This window comes from Plectropomus leopardus, chromosome 13, assembly GCF_026936395.1.
Source record: "Plectropomus leopardus strain MGB_pleo_1.0 chromosome 13, ASM2693639v1, whole genome shotgun sequence".
NCBI classification, from domain to species: Eukaryota; Metazoa; Chordata; class Actinopteri; order Perciformes; family Serranidae; genus Plectropomus; species Plectropomus leopardus.
In genome coordinates, this window is record NC_142188.1 from 20,794,707 (window position 1) to 20,810,802 (window position 16,096).

Genomic DNA, 16,096 nt, shown 5'->3' on the forward strand with positions numbered 1-16,096 from the left:
TAGCCCACCACCTGCTAATGTGTGCTCACCTTTTTTGATGTTAAGGTTTTTACAGGGAGACCAATTGTCTGCAGAGGTCTCCTACTCTCCAAAACAAACCAGACCAGGTGATTTAAACCAGTTAAACACTGAATAAAGCAGTCTCAAGTTTTTTTTAAAAAAAAAAAACATGGTGGTGCAACAAGGCTATCTCTGTGGATGAAGACCTGCTCCCTATGCAGATATACTGTACACAGCTCATTCTGAGGTAACAAAAACACAAAAAAATATTATTTTTAGGTGATTATACACCAAAGAAACTATACTAATTATATTATACTCCATTTCTGACAAAATATTCACCTAAATTCTTCTGTTTACTGGTCTACTGGACTTTCTAATTCTTTAATTTAAATTGGAAAATGAAGTTTGCTATTAAACGTCTACATTTATCACTAATTTAATTACCTTTTGAAATAAATCTGAACTACAAGCTCACTCTTTTCTCTGTGTGAATGACTTCAGGTCACTCATGTCTTGTTGTCTTTTCTGACTAAAAATAGCGTCTTTTGCAGTTTAATTGAACTTGAAGGTAATCAATCAGACATCTGAGTTAAAAATGTGGTGATCAAGTGTGACAGGCTGCAGCCAAACAAAGGACAAAAGAGGGCAGATCTGATATCCAATCCAGAGCAACCTTTGTCTCCACCTCGTGAGTTACAATGACATGTGTGTGCGCATGTTTGTGTGTTTGCCAGAGCGACAAGACACACAAAGACACACACAGCATTGCTTAACTTTGCTGTTGCTCTCATCAAAACAAGATAGCCTCCATACTTCTTCAATAATGTGTGCATTGAAGCAAAGTGTTGATGTGCTGTTTTCTGTCCCACTCACACCCACTTTGTGCTTCACAGCTGATTCACTTGCCAAGGTCATTTAGTTACCTTGTGTCAGTGAAATTACGTATGGAAACTCATTAGATGTCTCCTTTAAACAATTTGGTTTTGGCCATGTGTGGAAATATTACAGCTAAGAGGCTCAAACTCAAAACAGCAATGGATCTATTATTCATACAGCAGATCTTCATTCTCTCAGCCTCCTTTTATCTCTCAGTGACATTGTGTATTGGCAATACATTAAAGATCCTATATTAAACTAATTTTCAGGTTCATACTTGTATTTTGGGGTTCTATTAGAACATGTTTTCATGCTTTAATGTTAAAAATACACACTGTCCGTCTGAAAATGCCTTTATATTCACCTTTGTCTGAAATGGTCTGCTTTAGTGCCTATCTCTTTAAGACCCCACCTGAAAACGCCCAGTCTGCTCTGATTGGTCAGTTTTTTCAGGTCTTTCACATCTGTGTTCTTGGCGTCTTTGCACCGCCATTACATCTGTGAAATTAAATTTGTGACATCATAACTTCACACAAATACTGATGGTTCATTTAAAGGCACAGTGTCTGGGGCTGTGTGCATCTCTTTGTAGATTGAGCATTTTCATACTTTCACAGTATTTATACATCCCCTATACCTGCTTTAAAATTTAAAAAAATCATACGGAAATCAGATTTTTTACAATATGGAACCTTTAACATACCTCGACTGAAACAGTGACAAAGAACACTAGAAAAAGTGAAGCCATTATAAATCCTTTTAGGCCATCTTTGAGCCAAACAGAAGCTATAGCGTCACCAGAGAATGACACTGCAAGACCAAAACTTTGCAATCAGAGCAGCTAGATGAAAAGAAAACAACAACAACCCCTTATCAGGTCTGTTTCATAATGGCTGCGTAATATGCACCATGCATCTTCTGGAGCTCCCTCCCTTCCAACAAGTTAAAACTGAGGGATCTCCCTAATGGTGCTTCCAGAGGTAATGATGTGCTGCAGGGAGCCTTTTGCCAATTCATCTGCACTGTACAGTGCTGACTGGAATACAGAACGCACTTCAAAAGGCCTCAGCGAGACAAGCATAAATCTAATAAGTTGGGCTTACACTGCAAAAATTATTATCCAGGATCAACAGGACACTGAACACCCTCATATCATTTCAGTTTTCCTGTGTCAGTTTATTACCATATAACTAGCACTGATGACAGTATATTTCTTTATGAAAATGTGATCTGTGGAGTTAAAGGGACACCTATCAGCTAATATAAGTGGCTCGCTACGTATTTTACAAAGGAGCTGTATACGAGGGCATCCGTCATGCCCACTGAGACGAGTCATTCCTCCTGGAAAGCTGCCTCTGACCTTGCCAGGTGGCCTCATCATATCGCAGATTAACTTCCCCGATGAATATCGCCTCTCATGCTAATGCTGTGGCTTCCCCATGGCTCTCTGCTGAATGCACGAGAGATTCTTATTTCTGTTTATCTGCTGTGAAAATGTGATGCAATTAAGATGAAATTATGTTGCATTATTTGGGCATCCTGAACAATACTTCCTGCTTCTGACAAAATGAGCAGTTGAAAGCTTTGACATTCCTGAGGCAAATTTGGCAGCAATGAAAGATGATTCAAGATCATTGTCTGTTCTCGCAATGAAATGATGAATCAGCAAAGAAAAAAAGAGTCAGGTGCACATGGATGTCTGTCAAAGTCTTGGGCACAAGGGTGAGAATTAGGTTTCTCTATTCTGAGCTCTGAGCCTCTGTCTTGTTCTGAAGGTCATCTCTTGTATACGCTGCCCAATTTGTGTCCTTCCTGGGCCGCCGTCCCACATCCCGTGGCCCTGGCCACTGCTCCATACTGCAGCACAGTTTAATCTTCCAAATGCAGTGATGGGCCAAGCCAATCAGCCCCCAGAGAGGCGGTTGGGCCCAGCTAAGCATTTCCAGCTCTGGCACATGTGAACATCTTACTGAAGTGTCATGAAAACATCAAGCGTAGTGACAATCGTCTTCAATGAATCTGTTAGCATAATACTCAGAATATAATTACATTCTGTCCTTTATTAAATCAAGACCCATTGTATAAATTAATAATTAAAGCTTGTGTGATTAAATGCTGAGGCATCAATGTATATTCATTTGTAACCCACTGACACAGAGACTCAATGATTTAAAGGTAGTGCACATCTGTCTTCAGCCTGACGGTGACTAATGATACTGTATCAACCTTGACTGCCGTTGATGAACAATACAGAGCAGCGCTGAACTCATCAGTGTGAGGGAGCTGGGTCAGTAGAGTGGCTCAATGAGATAGAAAGGCTCCTCCGCTAATGACATTTGAAGCCATTATTACCATGACTGAAACACGCAGAGAGAGTCTCCGTCTGTAACTGCTAAATGATTAACTGAAAGCTCTTAATCTTATCATCTTATAATCAAATGTCAATTGTCAAGGTCAGACACGACTGCAGTAAAAAAGCCTGCAATGCAATCATTGTAAGGGAGTATTTAAAAAAAATACTTTCTAATTAATCTTAGCCTTTTTCATACTAAACCAGATTTAGATGGTGGCGCTGCAGATTAGCAGAGATGCTTAATTTAACACTAGATGAAAATATCTCCACTCATTCAAACCGTTTTATGTCCAAATGTGCTTAACTGAACCTAACAGGCATCTGTGAAATCACTGGAGACAGGAAGAAAATGTTTGGCATCGTTGTACGACCAGCTTTGGATCCACTTTGACAGCTGTATATGGCCTCTCCTCCTCAAATGCGTTCATCCCAACCACTCAGCCCAGTTAAGGCCAACTAACATCATGGAATCCAATAAGTACAAAGATAAAGTGCAAAAGGTCCAGTGTGTGATTAAGGGGGATGTATTGGCAGAAATTGAATATAGTATGATAAATGTGTGTATAATCACCTGAAATAAGATTGGTTGTGTTTTAGCTACCTCAGAATGAGCCGTTTATATCTACATAGTAAGGACATTGCCAGGTTTATACAGTAGCCCAAAAAGGACAAACCAAACATTTGCTCTAGATAGGGCTATTCACATTTTCATGTCAGCCATCATAGTCAGCAGCCCCTACATGCTGAGCAAAACTGTAAAAACACTTTTTTTGTTTAACACAAACTCCTTTATTCAATGTTTTTACTGATTCAAATCACCTAGATCAATTTTTGGCGAGAAGGAGACCTCTGCTGATAATTTGCCACTAAAAACCTCCTGAACAACGAACACAGAGGGAATTCTAACCAGAAGAAGATTCAGTTGGTTGCAATATGCCACTAAATCTCTCTAAATTCCCCTAAATCTTACACACTCCTCCTTTAAAAGTAAATTCTGATTACAATACTTAAGGTATTTATAATACTGACATATTTCTGCCATGATGGGTGTTAATCACAGCAAACTTTTCACCTGTATAAAGGAGAAAATTCCATTTGCTCTGTACGACATCTCTCCACCATTGAGAAAACTGTTGGCGAATAAGTCTTTTTAACACTAAAAGAGGGAGGCAAAGTAAATCAATCTTATTCTTATATGCTCATTTGTCTGCCTTTAGTGTTTTAGGAGACTGAGCATCTCATAGGGAGAGTATTGAATACATGTCCTACTTCCAGTAGGGTCGAAGCACTCGGATTGGTGTTGAGATTTATCTGCCCATTAACCAACCAGTTTTCCAGTTTTTCCTCTCCATCATGGTCCATGCTTCCCTGCTTCCCAACCAGCCTCATTCCCACTCTCACTCTCCTCCCTCCCCCTGCAGACTCTGCAGTGCAGATCTCTCCTGCTGATAGCTGCAAATCCCAAACGTGCCAGCAGAGCCCTGCCTGACTGCCTGCTCTCACACTTCATAGCGCTGGCCATGACAGGCCGAGAAAGCCCGGCAATGTCCCTCTGTAGCTCCCTGAATAGGCCACCGCCCACGCCATCCACCGCTCTCTCTCTGCCACCCTGTTTCTCCCAGAGCAAGAACAGGCATCCTAGCAGGCAGCAGTGACGATAGCATCTATAGGCTTTCTGTTGGTTTGCCAAGGTGGCCGTTCAACTGTTGGGAGTGCTTCACTGGGACCTCAAGTTGGAGACAATGAGGTAAGAGAGGTTTGTCTGTTTGGCTGTTTGCCGACACCTCCGTGGGAGTGAGAGTGCGCTGCAGCGCTCTGCCTCAGTGATTCAAGAGGGTAAACAGATCAATCACCGATACACACTTCAGAGGAACTCTTCTTCTTGTCTTACTGTCTCTCGGGTTTCTGCTTGGAGATGAATATAAAATTGAGTGGTGCAACTTACTCATTCTGTCATCATGTTCATAATCAAATATTATATCATAACATAAGTTTACATTTGGTTGTAATAAAATTATATAATTAAAGCGCTTCTTTGCCCAAATGTAAGATAGAAATGCTTGTTGATCTTCAGCTGTCACACAACATCAATCACTGCATCAGCACTCTTAATAAAAATAAATCCTTCAATATCATGCTGACTAATGCCATTTGTCATTTCTGACATGTAAGTCAAAGTTTGTGCCTTACAGTGTGTATTTGTTTAAAAAGTAAGACCATTTCTTTGAATTTGTCTGAACTATAAACTACAAATGTCACATTACACTTGGATGGTAGTTTTCATGGCAGATCAGACAGACCGGCAGAAGATAGACAGGCAGCAGTCACTGTCTTTGTAATCTCTGAGTCTGACAGACAGTGGGAGTCTGTGATACTTGGCTGTGACAGCTTGGTCAGGCCAAGCTGACAGTCAGAGGCCTTTCGACACACCAGAGCAGGCTCATCTGACAAGCCTGTCTCGCTCAATAACGCAACAGAGAGTCAGGCGTCAAACACACCCTGCTGCATCAACCAGCTGATAGGTGGGACCACATGGGCTGAGGGGGATGAAGGCCCAGGAGGGCAGACAAGGGCGGGACAACTGTTACTGATCCTGCTCTCCTTAATTCCCCACCGGTTTCTCCTTCAACCTCAAAGGACAATGGCACGACTTCTTCGCCACGAGTTGCAAACTTGCTGTTTGTCAGCGCCCCGACCTGCCCAGCTGGTTCAACAGATGCTCACGACACAGGTCAGTGCTGCGGCCCTCTGATGCCTCATTGGTTACTGACACAACAAAACACTGGTGCATGCAGGCCAGAGTTTGTTTGTGTGTGTCTGTGCAATGTGTGTTACAGACAAGCAATAGCAATTACTCATATTTGGCAGCAGGTACACTGCCCAATCCTGAAGCACCCCTCCCTCTCTTTTGCAGTCCTGACAATAGTGACTGTAGTGTGATGGACCTGCAGTTAACAGACTGGCAAAAGTCCCAGCACTTTCCGTGACAAATCAATATTTAAAAGATTGGCCACAGCGTCCCTGTTGATGTAATGGATAGGCAACCACCGCAGGTGTACACCCTGTCTGCCCAAACAGCGGTTTTACTCCCTCCTAGCACCCCAAAGCCGCTGATAAATCAGAATCAGACTTACATAAACCCAGTGTTGGGGTCGTTATTCAAAAAAGTATTGTATTACACATTACTCGTTACTTTTAAGAGGAGTAATGAGTTTTACTTAATTACTGCCTGTAGAAAACAACTTGCTACACTACTCGTTATATTACTTTTGCGCTACTCTGCAAAACTGGCTTAGACACTTTGTTATGGAATTGTAACATCATAATATAATGTCTTTAAACCTTACATATGCCCACATATCAGAACAAAATGGATGAGGAGAAAAAACGCAGCACTGGCAGCAGGCTACAACTGCTTTAAAATGAAACTATATTAGGCAAAATAGAATACAGGCCACTTTCAAATAGTTTACTTAAACCAGTAGAAATATTACTTCTTTAGAGAAAAGACAGAGAGCGAGAGAGAAAGTTACAACGGTCATTTTACGGCACTTGGGCACATACCACAACCATATTTATCCATATTCACAACCTGGATTGGTTTTCTGAAGAAAATGTTTAAATTCTTTTGATAGGTGGACCCCTGACGGACTTAAGGAATATATAATTGAGGTTCATACATTATGACGCGTCACTGTTGACTGTGCCGGTATCATTTTAAATGAATTATACTATAACAATACAGGTGCTCATGTTTCAGTATATATAGTAAACAACTGAGATGTGAAGAGTCAAACTGAGCTAATGATGTGTAGCATGTCCAGTTTGAGAAAGGTTTAAACATTTATATTTATACACGTGATTTAAGCAGCTAACTAATATTAGCTCCACAGCAGACTAGTCCCGTTTATTTGACATGTTTATAACTCAAGCAGCGGTTATACCTCATGAGGAGGAAATTAGCAAATTGTTTGTTGCTCCTTCCATAGACTGTATATACAGTCTAAGGGTCCTCCACAGAGTCAGCACAGATTGCCCAGCAGGCTGACGAGCTGCTCCACAGGGACACTGAATGCCGTCACTGTTGCCGGCACATTTGATTTTTCTTTCTATCTGCTTATCATACAGATAGCTGAAGAAGCATGTAACGAATGTAACAATGTTATTAGTAAATGTAATGGGATAACTGAAATTAGAAAAGTAGCATGTCACATTACCACTTTACAGACAATTGTTATGTAATTGCAGTAACGCCTTACACTGGACTTCACTTTTTTCATATTCATTTCCACCTCCATGAAAGATTAGTTATTTAACCGCACCAAAGGGAAGTTTTTCAAACAAGATTTAAACATAGTGAAGTGCCAGCTAAGTCATTTTTACAGATGAAATGCAACATAGCACACAGCACGCATTTTTGCTGACACTATTCCCGAGCTGGTCACAATTACTACAGCTGCTGTAGGGATGGTGGAAATATTTTGTTATTTCAGCTTTGTAATAATTAGCCTTTTAGGTAAGCTACAACTGTACCATCTGGTCTACTGGCTGCATTAAACATTTATAGAGGATAGGCAGCCGTCCTGCACCCTGAAGAAAGCTTTCGGATCAACTCCCTCAATTTAGGATTAGAGCTTAGAGCTTCCTCTTTACACATTTTCCGGAGGATTTTGCTTGGAGATGAAATACTACGACACTGTTACAGAAAGCATTTTCTTAGATATGCAGGAAGGAAGTCGTGGCAGCAAAACCTCAAATGAACTTATACAGGGAATCAATTTAGCACTTAACATCAATCCATCTATTCAGTGAAATCTCATTCATTACAGTAAAACTGATGGCTCTCTCTGCACACACACTCTGCATTACATAAACCGGAGCAAAAGCTTGGCCTCGTAATAAAATAAAAGCCCTGTCATTGTGTATTCAGTGCACACTTATCAAACGAGAGAGGCCTGTTTCACTTGCTTTTAAAATGAATTTAAATGCATTACTCCTCTGACTACCTTTAAAGTCAACTCCTATTACATTCAGAGGATCAAAGTGAGATGTCACATATTAGTGGAGTAGGGAAAGGAAAACTCAAAAATCAACTTCAAAGCTGATGATCTGATGTAGGCTAAACATGCATGCATGTATGTTTGACCTTATATGTTTGCCCGAATACACATTTACATACAAATAAGACACATGCAAATGACTATGAGATGTAAGATTCTATTTGTGTCCTTCATGAGTGGGCCTGAAGGGAACATTCCATGTTATTTTTTTTGTATTTAACATTAAATATGATTCAGGTTTTTACATTTTTGCAGCCCAGTTGCCAAAAGAAAATGTTGGCATTGTGGAAGACATCAACAGTATTTCATTGGCTACTGTGGTACCAAAAGTAGTTGTTTTTTGTGAGACATGGGCGGCATTTCTGGCAGCGATTGCGAGATATTGGTTGCAGTTCCAGGTGCGATTGTACCACCAATATAGGTTGAATTTAAGCTGGATATTGACAGCATTTTTAGCGTGGATTGTGGCACCAAAGGCAGTTGTTAGACATCGGCAGCTTTTCTAGTGGAGACTGTACCAACAAAAGCCAAATAATGACATTCAAATGTTAAATTATCCATGATTCGCAGAAAAGAAGAAGAATGCCAGCATTTATTCTGGTGATTGGGTTGGTCCATCACCATTAATTGTCTAAATCATTCATGATTAAACTTGCCTCACATGCTCAGTGGTAAACGCTGCTACGCTGTTGCTAAATGCACATATTTTATTAAGGTGACGATGACTCATGCACGGTGCACAAAGAGCAGACAGGCCAAATCGACTGACTTTATAGCCATCACTTCACGCAACATCCACACAAAGCAATTAGTCTAATACTTGTCTTTGCTACATTTATCAAAACATTTGTAAAATCTTGAAGCAAAGAGAAAAAAGCAAACCGCTGGACTGCAAACAGTAAAATTATCATCTATCTCACAGCAAAACACTGAAGATACAAAACTATGTTAAAAGAGTCTATGAACTGTACGTTTAAACCTCTACTTCTGTGTGCAAACAGTTAGAATTTGCTATCAATAGACTGATAGACAGGAGTCTGTGGTCAAGGTGCATGGAGCCCTGGAGAAAGATTCAGCGTGCCCATAATAGCAGCTGGTGAAATATGACCGTCTTCCTCTGGGATGTATGTACGCTGAATCACTTTTCAAAGACGCCTGTTCTGTTTCCAGACATATAATGAAATTACAGAGATTAAAGGAATTTTCATGAACTTCTTAACCGTGCTTCTAACGACACAACACAGGCATTCCCCAAAGGCATCATCGTTAGGAACACATCTGAAGAGCAATCAATAATTATCATGCATTGCTTGGGCGGACATGTTAGGAGAACACATATAGGAAGAGGTTAATATAGCAGATTAAGGCAGTGAATAACACATGTGGCTGTAAGAGACAACAGTAGTGCCAGAAATGGACTTTGGTTGCAAATAAATAATTAAAAGAGGATGATTCTGGTATGTGCTGCCTGATGATAGATTGTTGTGTTACTAGCCTCAAGTTTGCACCACTAAGTCTGATATCAAAATTGATTGGTAGCGGTTCCATCATTCCCCCAAAGCACAAAACATGACTGCATGATACTTCCTGAAGAGATTTTAGGAACAAATGTAGAAAAACATCATATTCAAATCTGAAAACAACAGACTTCTGATTTTGGTTTTGTAAAGCCGACTAACCTCTTAGTGTTGTACTTGTTTAAAGGCTGTGCATCGCCACACCAATACTCTGTGGCACTGTGGAAGTTAACTACTGGACATACAAAAAAAAGAAGAAAAGACTACTTAAGATCCACACTGAAAAAAATAACTCTTTTGACAGTCAGGGTGCAGGTTGTTAGCGAGGAGAACAGAGGTTTTGGAGCTGGGGTTACATAAACAGCGGAGTGTCTGAAAAGCTGTGTGTTGATCCGCTGTGGCCCCCTGTGATTCACTCCTCCTTCAAAGCAGCTGCTGAAATGGGGGAGCCGAACATTCACATCATAAACTCTCCAGCTTTGACTCCCTTCGACAATTTACTGTATCAACCCCAGCACACACATTTACAATCCTTTCTCTCTATCCGCAGCATAGCTTTTGTTAATGCTGTATATAGAAGCTTGTCAAATAACAGCCCGCCATCTCTGGAATATAAAATATTTTGAGCTGACATTCGCACTAATAAGCTTAAAATCATTGGTAACCCAGCAGCAGTGATTATTCTGGGGTTATCCAGAGTGCCTTGCAGTGAGTGAATATATGCAACACAGTTTAAACAGCATCTGCTTAATTTAATTTCTGCACTGCCTATATAAAACTGCATGAAAATTCCTTATTTATATTCTAGCAGCTGGTCTACTTATAAATTATGAATAATCAAGTATCAGAATACAGTTCCACATAAATACTCACACTGTTATGAACTCAAAAACAATAAGCTTCACTGACAAACCTGAGTCAGCAAGTTTTTGCTCCCAAAACTGCAGCAACGGAGCACAAAGTAGGGTAGTAAGGTAAAAAGTTCCACACACATTCATGTTATTGTCTTCATAATTAACTTTTGTGCTAATATAACTCGACAACACCGCTTTTTAGAGGCTGCACTAACATTGTGGCAACTTTCTGCGATGTCACAAGTTGACTGGTTGCCATCACTGAAGCACTGCCTCACTGCACTGCAGAAATTACCAAAGGCATAACATGAAGATGATCAAACAGTAATGTCACCTGTAAGTCACCACAACCTCTTCAGACTACTTTAATTTACCATTATAAATGTATGTATGCTTTTAGTACACAACATGAATAAAACTTTATTCCTAGAGCTAAATTTGTATACGTGAATCATTTATCAACTGAATCCCTATTTTTCTTTAGGTTGCCTGAGAGATGAAAATGTGGGATTACTTTAGATGCGAGGTGCTAAAATGCTGTGAAATCAGCAGCCAATTCAGCATTTACTCTGCGCTTATGCCAAACACTGAGACATTCAGGAGTCCTCTGTGCTGAGGGGCGGATTAAAGAAAGCATAAGACTGCTCCTTTGCTCAGGCATGGGGCTGAGGAGAACAGTCGGGGAGAGCACTTGTTTAAGATGTCAGGACAAGTGATGCAGCAACATACACACACACAAAACAAGGAGTCAGAGAGGACTTGTCCCTTCATGATATCAGCAGGAAATGTCCTAATTGCACTCCTGCAGATCAAAGGGACTCTCAGAGGAGGCAGGGAGACCCACTGATTGACCCATCATGAGGCCACCAGAGGCAGACTGGAGACCAGTTTACAGGGTCCATTAACATGTTTACTTCTGGGTTCATGTCCCAGCTGCTCTGACATGATGCTGTGGTATTTTAGCTGTGACTCTTTGCAGCCAGTGATGGGTGGAGAGTGTGAGGGGGAATCCCTGCTGCAATAACAACTTGAGATCCTCCCTATGGACCAGTAAATTTAGCTCAGCTTTCATCAGGCCAACACGAGTCGCGCTTATCCACCACAATAAAAAAGAAAAAAATCAATGCGTCAATAACATAAATCCGGACAATGCAGCTCTATTTAGGGCTTTATTTGGGTGGATTTAAGCAACATCACACGATGAAAGAAAATCATAATGCGATTAAATTCCAAGTGCATTTGGAGATTTACTGCAAAAATGTGATTATGATGCTGTCCGATGTCAAAATGTTTGCATAAATGTTGCATCATAGATTCAACGGTAAGTTGCGCGCTTGGCTGATCCCCGTGTTGTTTTCTTGCTCGCAGGAAGATTTTCTAAAGTTGATCAATGTCTTGAGTGAGAAATATTTCAGCAGAAATTCTCTGTCTATCAGATTAACTGAGGGGTGTTTCTAAATTTAGAGTATTCTGTGGAAAAACCACAACAGGCTGCCTATGAGACGCGCACGTACACACACACACACACACACATACACACACACACACACAGCAGCAGCAGCAGCAGCAGTAGCACCAGTTTGCGCGATGGCAGGCGGTCTGAATGCATATGAACTCTCCCTACCTTCCACTTTGGTGAGGGTGAGCACCGGACTGTTGCAGGCGGACAGCGGGGCAACCCTTGCGGAGTGTTTCTTCATGATGATGAGCTCGGATGGGCTGAGCTCGAAACCGCTTCGACTACATCCCTGAAGCTGAATTGGTGCAGACACCAGACCACTTGATGGGACCCTTGATGTTTCTAGAGCCGGTCTCCTGCTCTCTGTCCCCTCGCATCCATCCAACTCCCTCTTGAGGATTTTTTTTCTACCTCTGTCGTATCCCCCCACCCCCTTCCTCCTCCACTTGCCTTCCCTCCTCAAATCTGCTGTATCCAGTGCGTCCTGGCTGGTCTCTCCTCACGTAGCCTACAGTTTGGCAATTGCTGCAATTCGCCAACGTCACACATCCATCATCCCCAACACCACCCTTACAGCATCACGCTCACCTCCCACCACCCACCACCACTCCTGTCCCGGAGGCAGCTGTGCCCGGCTGTCCTCCAAGACCCCCCGTGGCCGTCCGTGGTGCCTCCAGGGCAAGAGACGCTCCGCACGAAGTGACTGAAGCTGGCAGCGTGCGGACAAACTCTGCGCTATAAATGGACTGTGTGACAGACATGATGGGACCAGTGCAGATAATGTGGGGGCGGTGTGGTGTTGTTTAGCCCATAAACACTCTAATTGGAGTTGCTTCAAGTGAATTCAATTATAATGAAACGACCTAATCCTTGTTTTTATCTCGGGAGCGCGTGGAATCCCCGTAATTAAAGCTTACCAAGGATCCCCAGCCCACACTTTGTTAAACAGCCTATTGATTTGCTTTTCAAGCCTTTTTTTTTTGCATTTATGCTTCTGATTTTTGCTTTTATTATTAAGACTTTTTAATTTAATAGTTGCGTAAACCGCCTTTCAGATTTGCCATTATGAAATGCGCACAGGAACGGATGAATAATTCATGTGCTCATATGGAATTAGAGACAAGATGTTTCATGAAAACGTCTTCAAGGTCATAGGCTAACATGCTCAAATTTAGACTGCCTTCTTAAAAAAAAATTATATATATTTTTAGACCAGAACATGTCCCAGCCAACCCAGGTAGATGGATAGAATTTGGGGAAAAATAATTCCTTGTACATTAAAAAAAAAAGCCTTTCAAATTGCTAGCAGACACCAATAAGTGTTCCAACAAAATCAGTTTATTTTTATTATTTTTCAAGTAGTTTCTGATTAATGGAGGGTCCTGTCTATATACAAATGTCCCAACCTACAGTGTTCTTTTTTTTGTTTCTCTGTATAATTTGATGTTTCTTTGCATAATTCGATGTTTAGTCTGTTCTGGTGTGCATCATCTTACATGTTTATTATTTTTTTCCTTTCTTTTTGGCTCAGCTGGGTGAGTGTTGGATAGAGATAATATGGACGTTACAAATAAAAAATTAGATTAATAATTTAAAATATATTAAAAATAAATGAAGGGCAGTAGGGATAGAAACAAAGATAGATACAAAAATAAGTAATGAGCAATGTCACCTTAACATCAATTACTATTGAATATTTATCTCATGATATCATGTTCATATAATTTTCATTAGTATTATAAAATGTGGAGAGAAAGACATAAGAAAGTTTATTTATTCTAATCAGGCTGTGTTTAGTTGAATCGTCAGACATAAAAAACAGGGGCTTTTTCTGTCCTACAGAACATTAACTTAGACTATCTGCCAATACTGATCCAGTATCAGTCCTCTCTTCTCCCAGAATTTTATGTATGGTAACATGAGGTCAGGGATTGCCATGGTAATAAAAAACTGAGTTGGCAGAGTTACAAAAACATTTCAGAATGACTTTAACACAAACAAGCTGCACAGGCAAATACACAACCTCAACTTTTGTTGTGCTTTAAAGCATTAAAATACAAAACGTACAGATTTCACTGCTATGAACAGACTCCACATTAGTACCTTAGTTGTTCAGAGTTTTCTGTCACTGCTATGGTCTGTTAAGTGACTGAGACTGAAATCCCAGCTGACTGACTGATAGAGTGACTGACCTAGGTCACAGTCCTGATAGCTCTCAGTCCCACATCATCCCTTACACGTTGTGTCTTTGACTTTGCCAAAGTCATCACAGTTCAAATTGCAGAAGTGTTGAAGTGGGTAACATTTTGAGGCTCATTCACAAGGTGAGTGTCTCTTGACTCTTCTCTGTTGGGTCTTTCTACAGAAAATTGGTTATGAAACCTGAAGTGATAATTCAAAGCTTCACATCGAGTTTTGTGATACTTTCAAACCAAGAGCTGTCCAACTCACTCTGTGGCAGCAGCTGGTCAACTGAAATTGTGACTGTCATCCTCTCTGTATATCTTTATTATGTCATTTTGCATGTCACTTTTGTTTTACTCCTGAGGAGCAATTACACACAAACAGATAATCCATCAGAGGAAAGCAGATCCCTGTCAGTGGTATTGATCTGTGAATGCCTCTGCTGTCCCTTTGACCCTGCATCAACATCTTTAAAGACATACATGAGAGTGTGTCTGCAGTGACTCAAAAGCCGCTGAGTGTGAGCTTGCCTAAAGGAAGCTGCACTGAATAATTCACTGCTTAGACTCTACCTCACACTCAAGCCCTGCCTAACTAGGACAGGAAGCTCTAAAAACACTCTGCCCAGACCCACTCTGACGTCCCTCAGCAACCAAATCCACTGGATCCTCCACAATTTTCCACTGCTTCCCACTCCTGTGTTTGGGTTTGAAAATGGGAAACGTCAGGAACAGTGGCTGGGAGCTAATTGATGATGTGCAAGAGCTCACGGTGAACGAACTGAAAGAGCAGCTCAGGATATTTGATGGATAAACATTACAAACATGTCACGTATAATTTATATTGTTGTGTCTTATGGTGAAAGATTCCACGTCACATTTGTTATGTGTGTCTATGTGAGTCCCATTTGGACTGTGCAGCTGCCAGCTGTCTACTAGAAACTAATGTTGTCAGTTTTCAACCTATATAGTGAGAAAAAAAGATTTCAGTCTGAGTGCACTTGCTATTATTGATAGAAAAGACAGGGAGGTGGAAAAAGGTGGAGCGGGTGAGATCATTAAGAGATCCCAGTCAGTGACTCATAGACTTTTATCTGCGACTACGGAGGAAGATTAAACCAGTCCCTGTTCTGAGACAGCACATGACAATTTTCTCTTTCTAGCACACATTCACATACTGTATATGAATATGGATAAGTGTGTCTGAACAATAAAGAAGCGTAAAAAAGTCCCTGCATCAACACAGCAGCCCTTCTGAATCCCTATTTCTACCCAGAGACTGACAGAAGCAGATCCAGGACAAGAGGTGGTTATTCTTCCATGTTCAGTGGGATGTACTTGTGCGCTCCAAAGAGATGCTTTTCTTATTTATTCATGCTGAATAATGAGGGAGGCTGCAGAAGCCATTTTCCAGGTCACATAAGCTTAAACTGCACTAGCCAGTGTTGCTATAATGTTCCTACTGGTCTAATCAATTGAACATGGAAATGCTTGCTGTTTGGCACCTATGGAGAAAACTAAGGTGGCCACACAAGAATGAGACAGATTCACTTACAAAAAAGTCCTTGTGGCCAGCAAGAGAGCTATAACAAGAACTAAATGTGAGGCTGAAACGTTAACGTTTTTTTTAATAAAGATGTGATATTTTTAATGGGATAGCTGAGAAAGGCGGATTGGAAATGGGGGGAGGGAGATGGGTACGGCATTCATCAAAGCGTATTGCATGCCTGTAATTGAACTGTCGACATTGTGATTATGGCAACACATAACATCACTCCCAACTCATAAAAT

The 16,096-nt window shown here is 40.9% G+C and overlaps 1 protein-coding gene across 7 annotated transcripts in view; it reads right to left on the reverse strand.

Moving 5' to 3' along the window:
• Positions 1-16,096, reverse strand: part of slc35f3b (solute carrier family 35 member F3b) — an 80,008-nt gene that overhangs the window by 30,538 nt on the left and 33,374 nt on the right. The window contains exon 1 of one of the 7 annotated variants that reach the window (XM_088086777.1): positions 12,288-12,554. The exons of the other annotated variants lie outside the window; for them this stretch is intronic. Within the exon in view, the coding sequence (XP_087942903.1) occupies positions 12,288-12,363 (76 nt within the window). The 5' untranslated portion in view covers positions 12,364-12,554. Of the gene's footprint in view, positions 1-12,287; positions 12,555-16,096 lie in introns of those variants that run through there. 7 annotated transcript variants of the gene reach the window in all.